This window comes from Arvicola amphibius, chromosome 11 (assembly GCF_903992535.2).
Source record: "Arvicola amphibius chromosome 11, mArvAmp1.2, whole genome shotgun sequence".
Taxonomy (NCBI): domain Eukaryota; kingdom Metazoa; phylum Chordata; class Mammalia; order Rodentia; family Cricetidae; genus Arvicola; species Arvicola amphibius.
The window spans coordinates 95,384,804-95,401,073 of record NC_052057.2 but is presented as its reverse complement, the minus strand read 5'-3'; the positions used below and the strand labels follow the sequence as shown (position 1 = coordinate 95,401,073).

Below are 16,270 nucleotides of genomic sequence, written 5' to 3'. Positions count from 1 at the left end.
GCCAATAGGAAGAGTGAGATGAGACTATCTCATCTACACCAGGGGGTTCACAAAGGGATTTTGGTCCTTTTTCATTGAAAAAAGAACCAGGAGTTTGAAGGCATGGCTACATAGGCATGTATGTGGCTGCATGTGCATGTGCACATATGTACGCATGAGGTGGCAGGTAGTTTCGTGACGTGAGGGCAGGAGGTGGTCCAGTAGCAGGTGAAGATGCCACAGCTCTCAGGGCTTCTCAGTGTGGCATTATACATACTGCCTCTGTTGTCAGGGGAACGGTGGCTTCAGTGCCATAGAACTTAATGACAAATTAAGATGCTGGCATTGCCCCATTCCTGTGAGTCTAAGTGCCAGAGGTTGGTTGAGGAAAGAGAAAGGAGAGGAGGGGGGAAGATGCCACCGTCCCAGAACTAATCTTCTCTGCCCCACACTATCCTGGGGGTTTCAGGTGAATCGCTCCACTGTTAGGACGAGCAGCCAAGATGTAGATGACATTCTCTCTTAGGAAGGTGGGCCAGTCCACAGATCTGCAGAGAGAGAGAGAGAGAGAGAGAGAGAGAGAGAGAGAGAGAGAGAGAGAGAGAGAGAGAGAGAGAGAGAGAACAGATTTGTCAGGCTGGGTAGAGAGCCTGAAGTCCCAGAAGACCCAATCCTGGTGGCAGGCTGGCCTGGCCTGGCTGAAGCTCGGGGAAGCTTGCCTCATGTCTAATATGGTCAGGGTGGGCTATGCCACAAAGCTAGCAGACCAGCTGTCTGGCCCTAGAGACCTGGGGTCGGTCAAATGTGTCCTTTTGGCCTGGTTTCTAGGGTAGACGCTTGCTCTTCTGGGGTGGAGTGGTAATGCCTTCTTTTATCTATAAGGGGTGTTGTGGCTGTATACAGAAGAGAGGGGGCGTCAGCTCACCTGGACTCCTGCTCTGCGGGCAGCAGGGTCTTATCTTCACTCTTGCTACTGCTGCCGGCTGGGCTGCTCTCTGCTATGGGACCCACGTGGCTGATGCTGCCAGGCACAAGAACATACCATTAGGAGTGCGAAAACAAAAGGCTGTGAGCCCTCCCTCCCAAAATCTGGTGAACCCATGGATCTAGACACGCCTGTCCAGGCTTTCGGACATGGGGCAGCACAGTCTAGGACAGAGACTGCCCTACGTGCTGCCTCTACCTAGTCCACAGGGGGACCTTCTGCCCACAGGAGAAGCACATGCTATACCAAGGGCGTCCAGATGGAACAAGCAGAGGGCCAAGGGGGCAGGACTGGCGAGGAGCAGACCTGACACTGCAGGAGGACGCCTCTGCCAGGCGTTTGCAGAACCAGGAGTGCCGGGCATGGTGGCACTCTGCCTCACTAATGCTGTTCCCGCTGCCCCGTGCCAGGAAGGTGGCCCGGGCTCGTTCCCTCTCCTTGACAGTGAGAAGCCTCAATAGAGAGTTCTGGGGAAGAAGAGCTAAGTTAAGGTCTCGAAGGCGAAAATATCTTGAAAACCACAGAGAATTGCACTTCCATGTCCAAACCTCTGCTGCCCTCCCTAGATGTTCCCAGAGCCTTTTTGATAGCCTGACATTTTTAGGGGCATTCAGTCACAGCCGATCTTCTCCAGCAGTCTCCTCAGCCCTGGTCACTGGTCATCTATCACTGGATGGACCTGTCACCCTTTCCTGATCCCTGCTCTTGTTTAGACAGTTCCAAATGCTCCCCTAATGTGCCCAGCAGGCACCTGAGGCCTCTGACCCCCATGGACATTCATTACTGCTGCTCCTCACCTGGGGACGCAGCTGCTGCAGCAGTAGGAGAGATTCATGGGACAAGAAGTCGGACCACTCTATGTGGCCTCGGTGTTCAGGATCCAACGCTGCAAACTGGCGGGCTGCCTGTTCCTCTTGCTCATCGCTCAGGGCCCTGTTGCTATCCCCTCGCTTTGCTGCTTGGTGGCGGTAGCGCACGAAGTCGTCCAGGGTCAGGGAGCAATCTGTGGGAGGCATCCGTGCTGGCTATGCCCACCCTTCCTCAGCCCTGGACACCTTCACTCACCTCTAAGGCACCGCAGTGTCCCCACAGTCCCGGTTCTCGTCGGGTTATACCTCCCATAGCCAGGAGAGCTCAGGGGAGCTGTGGTGGAAGGCAGTGCCTCTGATGGCCACAACCCAGGAAGGAGGACTCACTCACCCCTACTCCCCAAATCCCCAAATTCTCAGAAAGAAAGGGGATGCAGCTGGCCCCTCCTTCTCGGCAGCACCTGCCGGCCTTACCAGGGATGACTTTACACCGCTGAAAGGTCTCTGTGAGGCTGTACATCTCCTCCTCGGTGAGCAGCAGGTTAAGGTTGTCCTGAGGGAATGTGAAAGTGAAGTCAGTGGCCATACAGACCAGTGACAAACGAGAAGCCCTGGGTCAAGAGGGATGGGAATGTTTCCCCCCCAAAGAGACGCCAGGATCCCCCGATCCCGGCCCCCACTCACAGTCAAGGAGACTAAGGCCCTAGAAAGAGCGAAGATTTGCTCTGAGCTGTCTGAATTTGGGGAAGAGTCCTCCCTGGAATCCAGATATCTGGCTAAATCCCTTTAGTAAATACTGCTTTCAAGTTACCATGAGCAAACAGGGATGTCACAGAAGTACCTCACGAAGCTGCTGCAGGGTGTACTTGGCGCTGTCGATCCTAGCCCAGATGCTCAGCATGTATTTATTAGAAGCACGGGCTGTGCTTAATGCACATTTTTGTTATAAAAGCAAACAGCCCTGCGTCTAGTGGGCTGTGCAGCTGTAAGTGGTTCTAGAACGTTCTGAAATGTTCCTAAACAAAATGAATTTTTATGTTGTCATAGAAGTTTTAATTACTAGGAAGCACTGAGAACTTATTTTGTTGGCAGCACTATGGAGTCTTTAAATTATGAAAGTTCTTTGTGGAGTGGCGGTGGTGCATGCCTTTAATCCCAGCACTCGGGAGGCAGAGGCAGGTGGATCTCTGTGAGTTTAAGGCCAGCCTGGTCTACAGAGCAAGTTTCAGGACAACCAGGGCTACACAGAGAGACTCTGTCTTGGAAAGCCAAATAAATAAGTGAATAATAAGTAAATAAAAATAAAAAAGATTAGAGAATAAAAGTCCTTTGCAGTAGTTGGTTAACCCTCCTCCTAAACTGTCAGCCAAGAGCATATGCAGGGATCACATCTATGGGTTTCCCTGAGAACCCGATGACTCTTTCAGTAGACACCTATTGAGCATTTGGCATGTTCTGGGCACAATGGCTGTGTGCTTGACACTGTGATATTTGGTGTGACTGCTGCATGTGACTGCGAAGGGGGGGGAGTGCAAGGAGAAACAGAAATAGATAAGGAACTGTGACTCCTCAGATGCCTGGGCTGAGCCCCTTAACTTAGGCGTTTGTTCTAAGGACAACGGGAAGACACGGAAGGGTGGTTGTCATTGTCAGATCTCTGACTGCTATGGGGAAATGGATCAGAGGGACAAAATCTGGTTGGTGGCTGTTGTAATGGTATGGGTAAGAAAAAATGAGCGTCTAAAACCAGAGATGAGAAGAGGGAGGGGCAAAGAGGTGAGGGGTGTCGGTAGCCAAGTCAACAGAACCCAGTGGCTGTGAGGGATGAGGGCCAGGGAAGCGCAGGACTGGGAAACTGGTGAGTGGCGTTACTGTTCACAGAGGTAAGAGATGGAGAAAGAGCAGCTGTAGGCAGAAAGGCGAGTTCATTTGGGGGCATTCTGAGCATGAAGTACCTGTGAGACATCAAGATGGGGAAGCCCCTGAGATAGGAAATTTAAGTCTGGACACAGATATGGGAATCACTAATGTTTAGATAGTGAGGAAGACGATGGGACCCCAAGGAATACAGTGCCCAGAATGGAAACAACGCTGTTGAGAAAGAATGATCAAAGGTGGCCAGAAGAGACCGGGAGTACTAGATACCAAGCAAAGACTGTGGCAGGCTGTGGGAGGTGGTATTAAGAGTGGTGGTATTTATTATTTGTGAACATTTTGTCTAGTTTCCATATAGTGATACATTCTAGAAAACAAATGCCAAGAGAAAGAGAAGGAAATAAGGAAGTGTTAGATACTTTCTTCAGAAGGGCTGACTAAGAAGTCATCTGAAACGATGTCTTTAGACTTGACCATTAAGAGATTTTTGATGACCTCAGTAAAAGTCCATTCTGCAAGGAGCTGAATGCAGAGGTCAGGCTGGAGGGGTGGGGAAGTCGGGAGATAGTGAAGTGCTCTTAGGAAGTATGGTTGAGAATGGAGGGAAGAGAAAGGAATGAGTTTGGAGGAAGTCTCTGTAAGAGGCTGGTAGAGGTGGTGATGGCAGGACCCTAGCAGAGTGGGGAAGGAAGCAGAGGATTCACAGGAGACAGCAAGGAGACACGCACTGACTGAGGCAGGCCCATGCTGGCAGCACACCGCTGGCAGGGTTGCTATAAATGCTGGTGCTGGTGGCAGTGTATGTACATAAGGGTCGGGGGAGGAGGGGAGGGAGGCAAGGATGGACAGGACAGCAGAGCAGGGTGTGTATTCTGTGGTGTATTTCAGAGCGGGGTATGCAGTAGCTGGAAAGAACTTCCAGACTTGGTTTTGTGGACCAGCCTTAGGTGGAGAGTCAGAAAGTAGCACACATTTGCTTTCTGCAGGCAGAGGAAGAAGACAGTCAGCCGCTGCTCTGTGCACTGAGTCAGAGGCTGGTAAAGAATCCGCAGGACGGCTCAGCAGGAAGGAAAGACTGGGAGTCTACTCAGGAAAGGCGATGAACGGCTGTGAAGCTGGCTTTCAATGGAAACCTAAGATTCTTTCTGCCATTAAGAGCTGGAAAGCATTTATATAGAGCTGCAGCGTTCTGAATCAATACAGCTTTGCTACTTAATTCACATAACCATCACTTCAGAGATGAAGAACCAAAGCTCCCAATAGGCAGCAGGTCAAGTGAGGACACCAAGACTGAGTGTTTTCCTGAGACAGAAACCACCTCTCCTGGAAGCACGCTGGTCAGGACGCCAGGCTGCTTTTTCAGGTAAGTACGAGGAACAACAACTACAGACTTCTAGAGAACCTGACACTTCTCTGTGCAGAACTGCTCTTCATCGGTTAGACCTGGAATATACCCAAGAGATGCCCAATCATACTACAAAAGCATTTGTTCAACTGTGTTCATAGCAGCACTTTTTGTAATAGCCAGAACCTGGAAACAACCTAGGTGCCCCTCAATAGAAGAATAGATAAAGAAGGTGTGGCACATCTACACATTAGAGTTCTACTCAGCAGTAAGAAACAATGACATCTTGAATTTTGCATGCAAATGGACGGAAATAGAAAACACTATTGTGTTTCTATTGAGATAACCCAGACCCAAAAAAATGAATATGTTATGTACTCACTCATTAGTGGATTCTAGCCATAAACAAAGGACATTGAGCCTATAGTTCGTGATCCTAGAGAAGCTAAATAATAAGGTGAACCCAAAGAAAAACATTGGTTAGACCTGTTCTTTTTATGATTCCCAGCTGAGGGTGGTTTTGCTCCCTCTGGAACACACTTGGCAAGGTCCAGCATGTTACAGCCGGGCCTGTGCGCTGCTGGCATGTGGCTTTTTAAGTGTCATGTAATGCACCACACAGCAAAGAATTGATTATCTAGCTCTAGGGCCCTTGCATGCACTGTTAGAAAACCCCTTAGGTCACGGCTTAGAAGCAGCCATTTTTAAGACTGGGCCTCTGGAAAGACGCCACGTTTTCCTGCTGTCCTACGGTCCAGACTCACACAGTAGTAGCAGCTCCAGCCAGTTTCGGTGTGGGCCATCTCTGTCACCTCCGCTGCACTGTTCCCTTGGAGGTAGCCCATGCGGCGCAGACAGCCGTCGTGGAAGACCCTGGTGCAGACGCGGCATGGGAAGAGGCTCTCAGCGGTCCAGACTTCGCAGATATCACACATCTCATCGTTGACAACCTGACCGGAGTGAACAGGATTTGAAAGTACAGAGAGTGATATCCTACGGGCTGCTGTGTGGGGCTGGGTCTCTCTGGAGTGTTCTTCCTGGTGGGCGAGCACCAGGAAGCTCTTCTAGCCGCTTAGGGCTCTGCTACTGTGTTTCTGAATAGGGATATGATTGGCACTTCATAGAGAATAATCTGTGTGAGTGATTGTCCCAAGAACTATATGACATTTAATATCCCTAGCTGTCTTAATACTATCTATATGCCATAGAACCCCCCAGTCATTGTAACTTACCCCAGTTCCCCTTTTCAATTTCCCAAAGTCCTCTACGAGGGTTAGTACCTTCTGGGGTTGAGAATCCATAGATGATAGGATTAGTTCAAGCTTTGTCACGCTGCCATTCCTTCCCACTCAAAAGTCCAAGTCTTTCACTATGACTAATCCAAGCTATACTTAGTATTTTATTCTTATGAAATATTACTTCCCTTTGTGGTACTGGGGATAGAGGGACTTGAACACGCAAGGAAAGCACTCTACACAGACACATTTAAACTCGTCTTGTGGGGCAAGGACTGTTCTGAACCCAGCTTCCTCTTTTGGCTCAAGTCTCACCTCAACCACATCTAGTTTTCCCGGTCCTGTTCTTTGATTCTTTTAAAGGTTAAGACAGGGGAATCCTGCCTTAACGGAACACTCACAGACTCCCGGGGATCCAGGCAGATATCTGGAGGTTTGTCGTCATCCAGCTTCCGAGTGGGTCGGATGAAGGCAGGCGGTGTGAATCGACTGGTCCTGTCAAACTCCTCAGGCTCAACTCCACGCCCATCTCGGAGCCTCTCCCAGGCTGCACGGTTGATGCTGCTCTCTTCCTGAACCACGGGGGCACTGGTCTCTGCTTCTTTTTCTTCCTGTACTTCCTGAACAGAGCCCTCCACAGTGCCGCGGCGAGACCCTGGTAGCTCACCCCCACGTCTAATGGAAGGCCTGTCCCGTAGTCCATCCTTGAAGGCCGACACAGCCAGGCTCACCTTCTGCACCTGCTCGACAGTCTGCCGCTTGGACATCAGCACCCCCATGGCTCTGCGGACAAAATCAGTTTTATCCATTCGCAGAAAAGGCAGGTACTATTAAATAGTGCAGCAAGGCATACTGGAAAGGGTTCATGCTAAGAAGTCAGAAGGCCTTGCTTGGTCTGCTTCTGACTGGCTGTGTGATTCTGGTTTTGCCATCTGTGGAATGAGGGTTATCTGTGCAGCGCACTTCACAGGGCTGTCATGAGAATACCATAAGAAAATGAACTGGGTAGGGGATATAGCTCCACCTTAGAGAGCTTTGTGCCGAATGCTTAAGGCCCTGGGCTTGACCTCGGGCATCACACACACACACACACACACACACACACACACACACCTCATACAAGAGAGGAGAAAAACAGTGCTTAATTAAGTAGAGTGTACTACACATAACTGTCTTCCTTGTTATGGAGAACTGGTCTAGCCCAGGGGTACCAGGTCTCTGCGACTCTGAGGTGGTTGGGGTAGTTGAGACTCTAGACCTCAAGTTTTTCATCTTCTAAAGCAGACTTAACCTATTTCAGGTTTCCTGACTGCGAGAAAGCTCCTCCGTGAGCACTGTGCACAGTTCACCCAGGGTCTTATCGAGTGCTGGCTAACTTTCAATCCAGAGTGAATGAATTTCTATTCTTAGAAGATTCCTTAATCAGGCAGCCAGGAAGCTCTGTCACCTCCACATATGTGGTCAAGGTCACAAAACCCTTTGATCCCCTCTCGTGGGTCTCTCACTAACAGACAATAGGCCTAGTCAAGCTCTACGGTAGCTGCGCTTGCTCTTCTAAGACTTTATATTATAACGCTCACATTTTCACCTTTGCTTTTAGACTCTCCAATAAGATCCATAACTTTTCACAAGTTAAAAGGAATATCACCGGGGCTGGAGAAATGGCTCAGCGGTTAAGAGCACTGCCTGCTTTTCCAAAGCTCCTGAGTTCAATTCCCCGCAACCACAACCATCTGTAATGAGGTCTGGTGCCCTCTTCTGGCCTGCAGGCACACACACTGACAGAATATTGTATACATAATAAATAAATAAATTTTTTTTTTTTTTTTTTTTTTTTTTTTTTTTTTTTTTTTTTTTTTTTTTTTTTTTTTGGTTTTTCGAGACAGGGTTTCCCTGTAGTTTCTAGAGCCTGTCCTGGAACTAGCTCTTGTAGACCAGGCTGGCCTCGAACTCAGAGATCCGCCTGCCTCTGCCTCCCGAGTGCTGGGATTAAAGGCGTGCGCCACCACCGCCCGGCTCAATAAATTTTTTTAAAAAATGGAATATCACTCCTGTTTCCTGCAGAACCACAGTACAGCGTGGGAAAGTAAGGACATGACACCGTGCCTTGCAAAGCTGGTCTACGCCTTCCTACTCTTAGAAGCCTCACTGGAAGATGGCTGAGGAATGTCTGCTCTAAGCAGAGCAACAGTCCACGTTAACCTTGTGCTCAACATGCTAATCAAGGCTTATTGAATGGTGCCACGTTCACGTCACTAAGCACTCATCACAGGAAACGGAGACGGATCGCACCACACCACACACGCTTTTAAACATCAGACCCGGAGGAAGAACTCCAGGACCACTTAAAGAGAGCTGAGACAGGACAGACAGACCGCCTATCCGTACAACGGAATAGCCTTCTCTTATAAAACAGCGTAGACACACACGAAACATGGGCGAGCCTGGGAAGGAGACAGTCATGGGAGGGCAGAGGTTCTGTGATTCCGTTTCTGTGAAATGTCCAGGAAATCTAGGGAAATAAACTAGTGCTTCCCTAACTCTGCAGAGAGCTCGTGGGTGGGTGTGCTGCTAATAGGTATGGCCTTATTTGGTGGTGGTGGGGCAACAAGGCGTTCTAATGTAGGAGCACGGCGATGACTGCCTAACTGTGCATATGCTAAAAATAATTTAGTGCTACACTTTAAATGAGTAAATTTTATGCTACAAATGATATAGCAATCTGGCTATTTTTAACAATTTAAAAAAAGTGTGAGACCACACTATCAGGTCACAGAGGACCTCAGGGAATGTGTAAGAAGCTATCTTCAGTTTATTTGGGGGAAAAGTGGCAGTAGGGAAAATGCAGGGTAGAGACAATGAGAGGACTACGACACTAGGCTGGGCAAGAGGCTGAGTGAGGGTTTGCAATGAACAAGAGCAAGCATGACGCGGAGTGCTTTTGCTGCCATGAAAATAGAAATAGGGACTTTTAGGAATAAACTAGTAACTGGTTGGCTGAAGGACAGAATGGTAGATGGCAGTTTAAAATAGATAGAAGAAGAGAAGTACCAGCCAGAGAATTGGAAATAAATTAGAGGAATCACTGGGTTAAGGAACCCTGGGATGCGCACGCCTTTAATCCCAGCACTCAGGAGGCAGAGGCAGGCGGATCTCTGAGTTCAAGGCCAGCCTGGTCTACAAGAGCTAGTTCCAGGACAGGCTCTAGAAACTACAGGGAAACCTTGTCTCGAAAAAAACAAACAAACAAACAAAAAAAGGAACCCTGGGATGCTCAGGATTCCTACAGCAGCACGAATGTTTTCCAGGGCTCTCTACAGCTTTTAGGACTGCATCCCTAAGTCTGTGCCTTACGGCTTATGAGGCACCATACATTCGAACTTTCCTTCTCTTCTCTGTGTTCCAAGCTCTACTAGTCCTGCTCCAGTCTTTATTTGACACGCTTTCTCTATTTTTGGAAGTATGAGCACCAATTACTGTCTCCTCTTTCCAGCTGGCTCAAGTGTTATTTCTTTGGGGAAGTCACCACAGTCTCCAGCCGGGAGTGCTCCCAGACCACGCTCTTTCTCTAGAGCAGTCTCCAGCCAGGAGTGCTCCCAGACCACGCTCTTTCTTTAGAGCAGTCTCCAGCCAGGAGTGCTCCCAGACCACGCTCTTTCTCTAGAGCAGTCTCCAGCCGGGAGTGCTCCCAGACCACGCAGACCACGCTCTATCTCTAGAGCAGTAACTTTCCTCATCATATATTTAATGGAATGATTATCTGATCACTGTCAACTTCCTCTGACTAGTTCAGCCTGCACAATACCCACCTCCACCCTAGTGAGGTCTCTGGAACATAATAGACGTTAATAAGCATTTTCAAAACCAGGCATGGCGGCTCATGCCTGTAATTCTAGTACTCTGGGGACTGAAGCAAGATGGCTGCCGTGAGTGCAGGGCCAGCCTGGATACAGCGGAAGACATTGTCTCAGAACACAAGGTGGATGGCTCCTAAGGATGATACCCGAAGTTGGCCTCTGCCTCCACATGCATATATCTGTACACACACACACACACACACACACACACACACACACACACACACATAAAACCCAAGCCAAATCTTTGCAGTTAATTGTCAAGAAGTCTTCCTTTTCCAAGCAGAACCTTACTAAGTACCATGCCTGGGGACAGTCACATATTCTTTCCAGAAATATTTATTGCTTGTGAGCACCACAGTGGTACAAATTTCTACTCCACAACTTCCTGTTACTAAGCAAACTCACATATTCTCACTTTTTTTTGAGACGGGGTCTCACTATGTAGCTGTGGCTGTCCCGCAACTCGCTCTGTGGACCAGGCTGGCCTCAAACTCACAGAGGTCTTCTTCCTGCCTCTGTCTCTTGAGTGCTGGGATTCAAGGTTTTTGCCACCATGCCTGACAGAAACCCATATTCTTGAATTGGTAAATTGAGAGGACCTGCCTCTTCCATGTAAGTTTATAAAATTCAAGGCTAGAAACTCAAAAGGATAAAAACCCTGACATAGAAAACTAAAGAATATTTTCTGTGAATGTGTCTTCCAAGGCAGTGGTTCCCAACCTGTGGGATAAAACGTCCCTTTCACAGGGTAGGGCATATCAGATATTTACATCACAACTCATAAAAGTAGCAACATTACAGTTACGAAGTAGCGATGAAGTAACTTTATGGTTGGGGAACTGTATAAAGGAAGGCTGAGAACCACTGATCTAGGAAAGCGTAACTCAGTGGACAAAGTGGATTCTTTTTAAAGAATAATCTTATTTTTATGAGTGTTTTGATCACATGTATGTCTGGTACCACTTGCATGCCCGGTGTCCTCAGAAGCCAGAAAGTGGCATCAACTTCTCTAGAACTGCAGCTACGGACGGCTGTGAAGCATTGTATGGGTGCTGGGAATTCAGCCCAGGTCCTCTGGAAGAGCAAGTGCTCTAACCACTGGGCCACCTCTCCAGGCCCTCAAAGTAAATTCTGATTAAAACATACTTCCCTTCTTCCTATTGAAAATAAATGTCAGGGGCTGGAGAGACATCTCAGCAGCTAAAGCTCAAGAAGACTCCAAGCTCTATGCTCAGCACCCATGCTGGCAGCTCACTAACGCCTCCACCTTCATCTCTAGCCTCCACAGACACCTGCACTTACAAGCATATACTGCTCCCCCATACAAATAAATAAAAAGCTAAATTTAAAAAAAGATGTTTTGTTTCTAATATTAAAAAGATGGATGGCACAGGACAGAGAAGACTCAAGAGTGTGAAAACCACTGAGGTGCAAGTGTGTCGCTGTCGGGGGAAAAAAAACCGTCCAAAACATGGGAGCCCATTAGTGAACCGGGCACAGCACAAAATGCCGGCAGTGACTGCGGTCTGTGAATGAGAACGGCCCCCATAGGCCCACATGTTTGTGTACTTGGCCCCCAGTCGGTGGGGACTGTTTGGGAAGCATTAGGAGATGTGTCCTTGATGGAGGAGGTGTGTCGCTAGGTGTGGGCTTTGAGGTTTCAAAAGACTCTCCATTCCCAGTTCGCGCTCTGCCTTCTGCTTGCGGATCAAGACGGGAGCTCTCTGCTGCTTCTCCAACTGCCCATTGCCATGCGGTCACTCTGCCATCGCGGGGTTTAACGCTCTGGGAGCATAAGCCCAATCACACGGTCTCTTTTATAGGTTTCCTTAGTCACGTGATCTTACTACAGCAGCAGAGGAGGAACTAAAGCCGGGTCTGAGTTTCAGTGAACGAGTGTATCCAGTTTTCACATTTCCTGTTCTGTGTTTTCCACTTTGCCTTCCTACCCCCTTTCCCGAGTTGGCAGCTAACTTTGGCGTGAGGCAGTTTAGTACTTTGGACTATCTGTTAAAGCCTGTGTCTGGAGCATATATTCTAGGTGTTTAGAACATTCACGTTCTTTTATAGGCCTAAATGACCTAAGGAGGGTTGCCAGCATTAAGGGTGTCGAGGAGAATGTATGTTAAAGCTAGACTATGGGGTTCTAGATGGGTCTATGGCCCCAACGCTGCCTGGATGCTTCATGGGCAATAGTTGTGTTCTGTGTTAGGCAGGAAGGCAAGTCCCCTAGATACACAAAGAAGAGGAATGCCAAATAGACATACAATTCTTCCCTGCTGTTTTTCTTTTGAAAAAAAAAAAAGATTTATTTCTTTTTATTTTATGTGTATGAGTGTTGTGACTGCATGTATGTCTGTGTACTCTATAGGCATTACCCACACTGGCCAGGAGAGGGAGTCAGATCCCCTGGAACTGGCGTTACAATCAGTTGTCTGTCAGAAATCAAACCCTTGTCCTCTGGAAGAGCAGCCAGTGTTCTTAACCACTGAGTCATTTCTCCGGTTCCTCTCACTGCTATTTTAAATTCATCTTATTTATAAAGCTACCTGATGGGTGGTGGTGGCACACGCTTTTAACCCCAGCACTCAGGAGGCAGAGGCAGAGGCAGGCTGATCTCTGTGAGTTCGAGGCCAATCCGGTCTACAAAGCGAGATCCAGGACAGCCAGGGAGGGCTCCACAGAGAATCCCTGTCTTGAAAAAACCAAACCAAACCAAACCAAACCAAACCAAACCAAACCAAACCAAACCAACCAAAGGAAACCCCCGAACTACGCTATAATGATTCTCCATAGTGATTCAGAATCATCAAAACTGTTTTAGTGTCTAGTAATTGTACAAACTAATGGGTTCCATTACGCTTTTCCACACATATAACAGAATGAACTTTGAACATATTCACTTTTTTTTTGTTTACTTATTTTTGGTTTTTTTTCTCATGGTTTATTTTTTTTATATTTAAAAATTTCCATCTCCTTCCCTCCTCCTCCCCCCATAAATAAATATTATGTATACAATATTCCATCTGCCATGTATGCCTGCAGGCCAGAAGAGGGCACCAGACCTCATTACAGATGGTTGTGAGCCACCATGTGGTTGCTGGGAATTGAACTCAGGACCTTTGGAAGAGCAGGCAATGCTCTTAATCGCTGAGCCATCTCTCCAGCCCCCATATTCACTCTTGATTGCCCTTTCTCATCCCTTCTCCCATTGGTCATTCCTCTTTATGAAAAAAATCCCCTTCTACCCTGACATCTTTTATAGAAGTCTACATTCAAATATGAACGAAAACATGGAGCATCATCTGAGTCTGTTTAACTTGATGGTCTCTGGCTTTACTTATCTTCCTGTAAATACTTCACTCTGCCTGAGAGCAGAATAAAATTCCATTGTGTATAAATGCCACATCTCATTCCCCGTTCATCTGAGGATGGGCATCTAATAGCCTGACTACTGTGAAGAGTGCCACAGTAACATGAGTGTGGCTGGACATGGGGCGCACATACTACCTTTCACCCCAGCACTCAGAAGGCAGAGGCTGCCAATCTCTGTGAGTGTGAGGCCAGCCAGTCTACATACATACATACATACATACATACATACATACATACATACATAATGTTTATCTCTCTCTCTAAAGCTGGCCTGGATGTCAGGGTCCTCCTACCACAGCTTCCTGAGTGCTGGGAGCACAGGCACATTTCACTGTGCTTGGCTTAGTTATCTCTGGTATATTCTGATTTTAGGTTCCTTCAGGCACACAACTCATTCTATTTTAGTTTTTTTTTTTTTTGACCTCTGTGCTTATTTCCATAGGGACTGGACTAATAACCCAATATCCATGCCAGCATTGTTGTCTGTTTTCATGGTGACAACTATTCTGACTGGGGTGAGGTGAATCTCAATGCAGTTTAGATTTGCATTTCCTGGTGACAAAGCATGGTGAACAGTTTTTTTTTTAATTTTTAAAGATTTATTTATTTTTAATGTATATTGGGGTTTTGCCTGCATGTACGTCTGTGTGATGATGCCAGAACTGTAGTTACAGACAGGTGTGAGCTGCCATGTGAGTGCTGAGAATTGAACCCAGGTCCTTTGGAAGAGCAGTCAGTGCTCTTAACCGCTGGAGCCATCTCCCCAGCCCCAGAAGTTCTTTTATGTGTTTATTTTCCATATGTCTTTTGAGACATTTCATTCAACTTATTCTCTCTCTCTCTCTCTCTCTCTCTCTCTCTCTCTCACAAGGTTTCTCTCTGTAACAACTTGTAGACCAGGCTTACAGAGACCTGCCTGCCTAATTCCCAAGTGCTGGGATGCAAGGCATGCGCCACCACTGCCCAGCATGATTCTTTTCCTTTGGCAGTGCTGGGACTGACCAGGGCTTTGCGCATGTTACTCAGGAACTCCATCCCACTCTTCCTTTGGATTTAAGGATGGCTGTGATTTCTAACAGTGTGTGGATGGGAGGTCTACCAGTGAGAGACTGGCCAAAGGACGCCTGCTCTGTGACGGTACATGGGAAAGATGTGAAAGACTACAGTGGCTTTGAAAAAGAGAGGTCATGAGCCAAGCAATGTTGGTGGACTTGAGAAGCTGGAAAGACAAGGAACAGGCACACCCTGGAGTCTCCAGAGAGCTATGCACCCCTGCAGACGGACACCTCAAAGTTGGTCTAGTGAGACTGTGGTCCATCACTGGCTCCAAGAATGGGAAAGAGAATGGATTTATATTTTTAAAAGGGAAATAATGACAGAGAAAAGGAAGAGAAGGGTAGAGTAAGAGAACGGAAGGAGCAAAGAGCTGCACTCTCCACGACAGACTGATTCTTTTAAACCACAGTGTTAAACAACACTTATCAATGCCCACCCCCTTTCTAAGACAAGGTCTTTCTGTGTAGGCCTGGCTGACCTGGGACTCCACGCCAGCCTTGACTTGAAGATATCCACCTGATTCTGCATCGTGAGTCAGATTAGAGGTGTACACACCACCATGCCCTTCCAACTTATTAAAGCATTTTTTAAAAACAACAGTAAGAGGGGAGAAATAATTTCAATAGGAAACTACAAAATAGCTTAACAGACAAACTATATAAAGTTTGATTTAAGTTTTTGAAATACAAAGATAAGAGCAATAGTTCCCAAACAGTGAATTAACTGGATTCTGAGGATAGGGAAAGTCTATGACAAAACTTCGGGAGTTAAATGAGTGGGTTGAAGTGCACAGCAAGTATAATATATACTTATATTTCTAACAAATAGTAAAAGCTGTCCTTTCTTCATTTTAAAATTTATTTGTTTATTTATTTTATTTTTGTCAGTGTAACAGATTGTAAAACACCAGAGCTTGGCAGTGCCCACCTTGCTCCTGGGGCTACAGGGAGTGCACAGCTCTCCAGACAGACAGGAGGAGCCTCTTTCTTAGGAGTTCTGTCAGAAGACTTAGAGAGCAGCAATGAGACTTTTACGTTTATTAGAAGGCACGGGCTGAAACGTAGCTGGAGACGTTTGTCTGGGGATCCGGAACATACTAAAATCACTTTCCAGGACTGAGTCACCGGGAGAGCTGCGTTATGGGCATTTGGTGTTTTGGCTTTTTCTGATGACATAAAAAGGGATACTGAACAAGCCCCCCACCCCCACCCCCGTTAGGGACATCACTCTCAGGGCATTAGCGTCTGAAAACAGATACCTCCCAACACTGTAGCTCTTCCCGCTGTCTGCTTCCACCCACTGACCCATGTCAGGAAACCACTTTCTCAGTCTAAAGATATGAAGATAGCTCAGATGGTAATGAAGTCACTGCAATGGTTTCGGGAGTTTATTTTTGGGAGAACTTTTATGAAGACAGAAGCTTACATACACTAAGAAAATAATCAAGTATAAAAAGTAAGTAACATAATACCCTTGTCATAGTTTCTTTGAACACGGCTATCCTTTTTATTACAGATGGTTCATTTTTCTAGATCACTGTATGCCTCTAAGGCAAAAAGTGTGAAGTGGAACCATTAATAGGAAGCCATTAAGATCCAAACGAGACCTCATGCCATATTTTTTGTTTGTTCATTTTTTTCCATCATTTTGAAATGACGGCTAAGATTTGATTATAAGCTGTGAGGACACAACAGAATTAAGCCTGAAGAACAAGGCGAAATCTCTTAATGTTTAATGAAGAGGACTACAAA

At 47.0% G+C, this 16,270-nt stretch overlaps 1 protein-coding gene across 2 annotated transcripts; it reads right to left on the bottom strand.

Annotated features, from left to right (window-relative positions):
* Positions 1 to 430: 430 nt before the first annotated feature.
* On the bottom strand, positions 431 to 7,007 carry Phf24 (PHD finger protein 24). Of its 2 annotated transcripts, XM_038346905.1 has the most exons (8): positions 6,960 to 7,007; positions 6,630 to 6,848; positions 5,758 to 5,943; positions 2,248 to 2,326; positions 1,762 to 1,967; positions 1,271 to 1,431; positions 905 to 1,000; positions 431 to 527 (listed from the first exon to the last, which is right to left on the bottom strand). In XM_038346905.1, exons 1-8 carry the CDS (start codon positions 7,005 to 7,007, stop codon positions 431 to 433), a joined length of 1,092 nt encoding a protein of 363 aa, XP_038202833.1. The 2 variants fall into 2 exon arrangements, with proteins under 2 accessions (XP_038202833.1, XP_038202832.1); XM_038346904.1 differs by having other exon boundaries at positions 6,630 to 7,007.
* Positions 7,008 to 16,270: the final 9,263 nt, after the last annotated feature.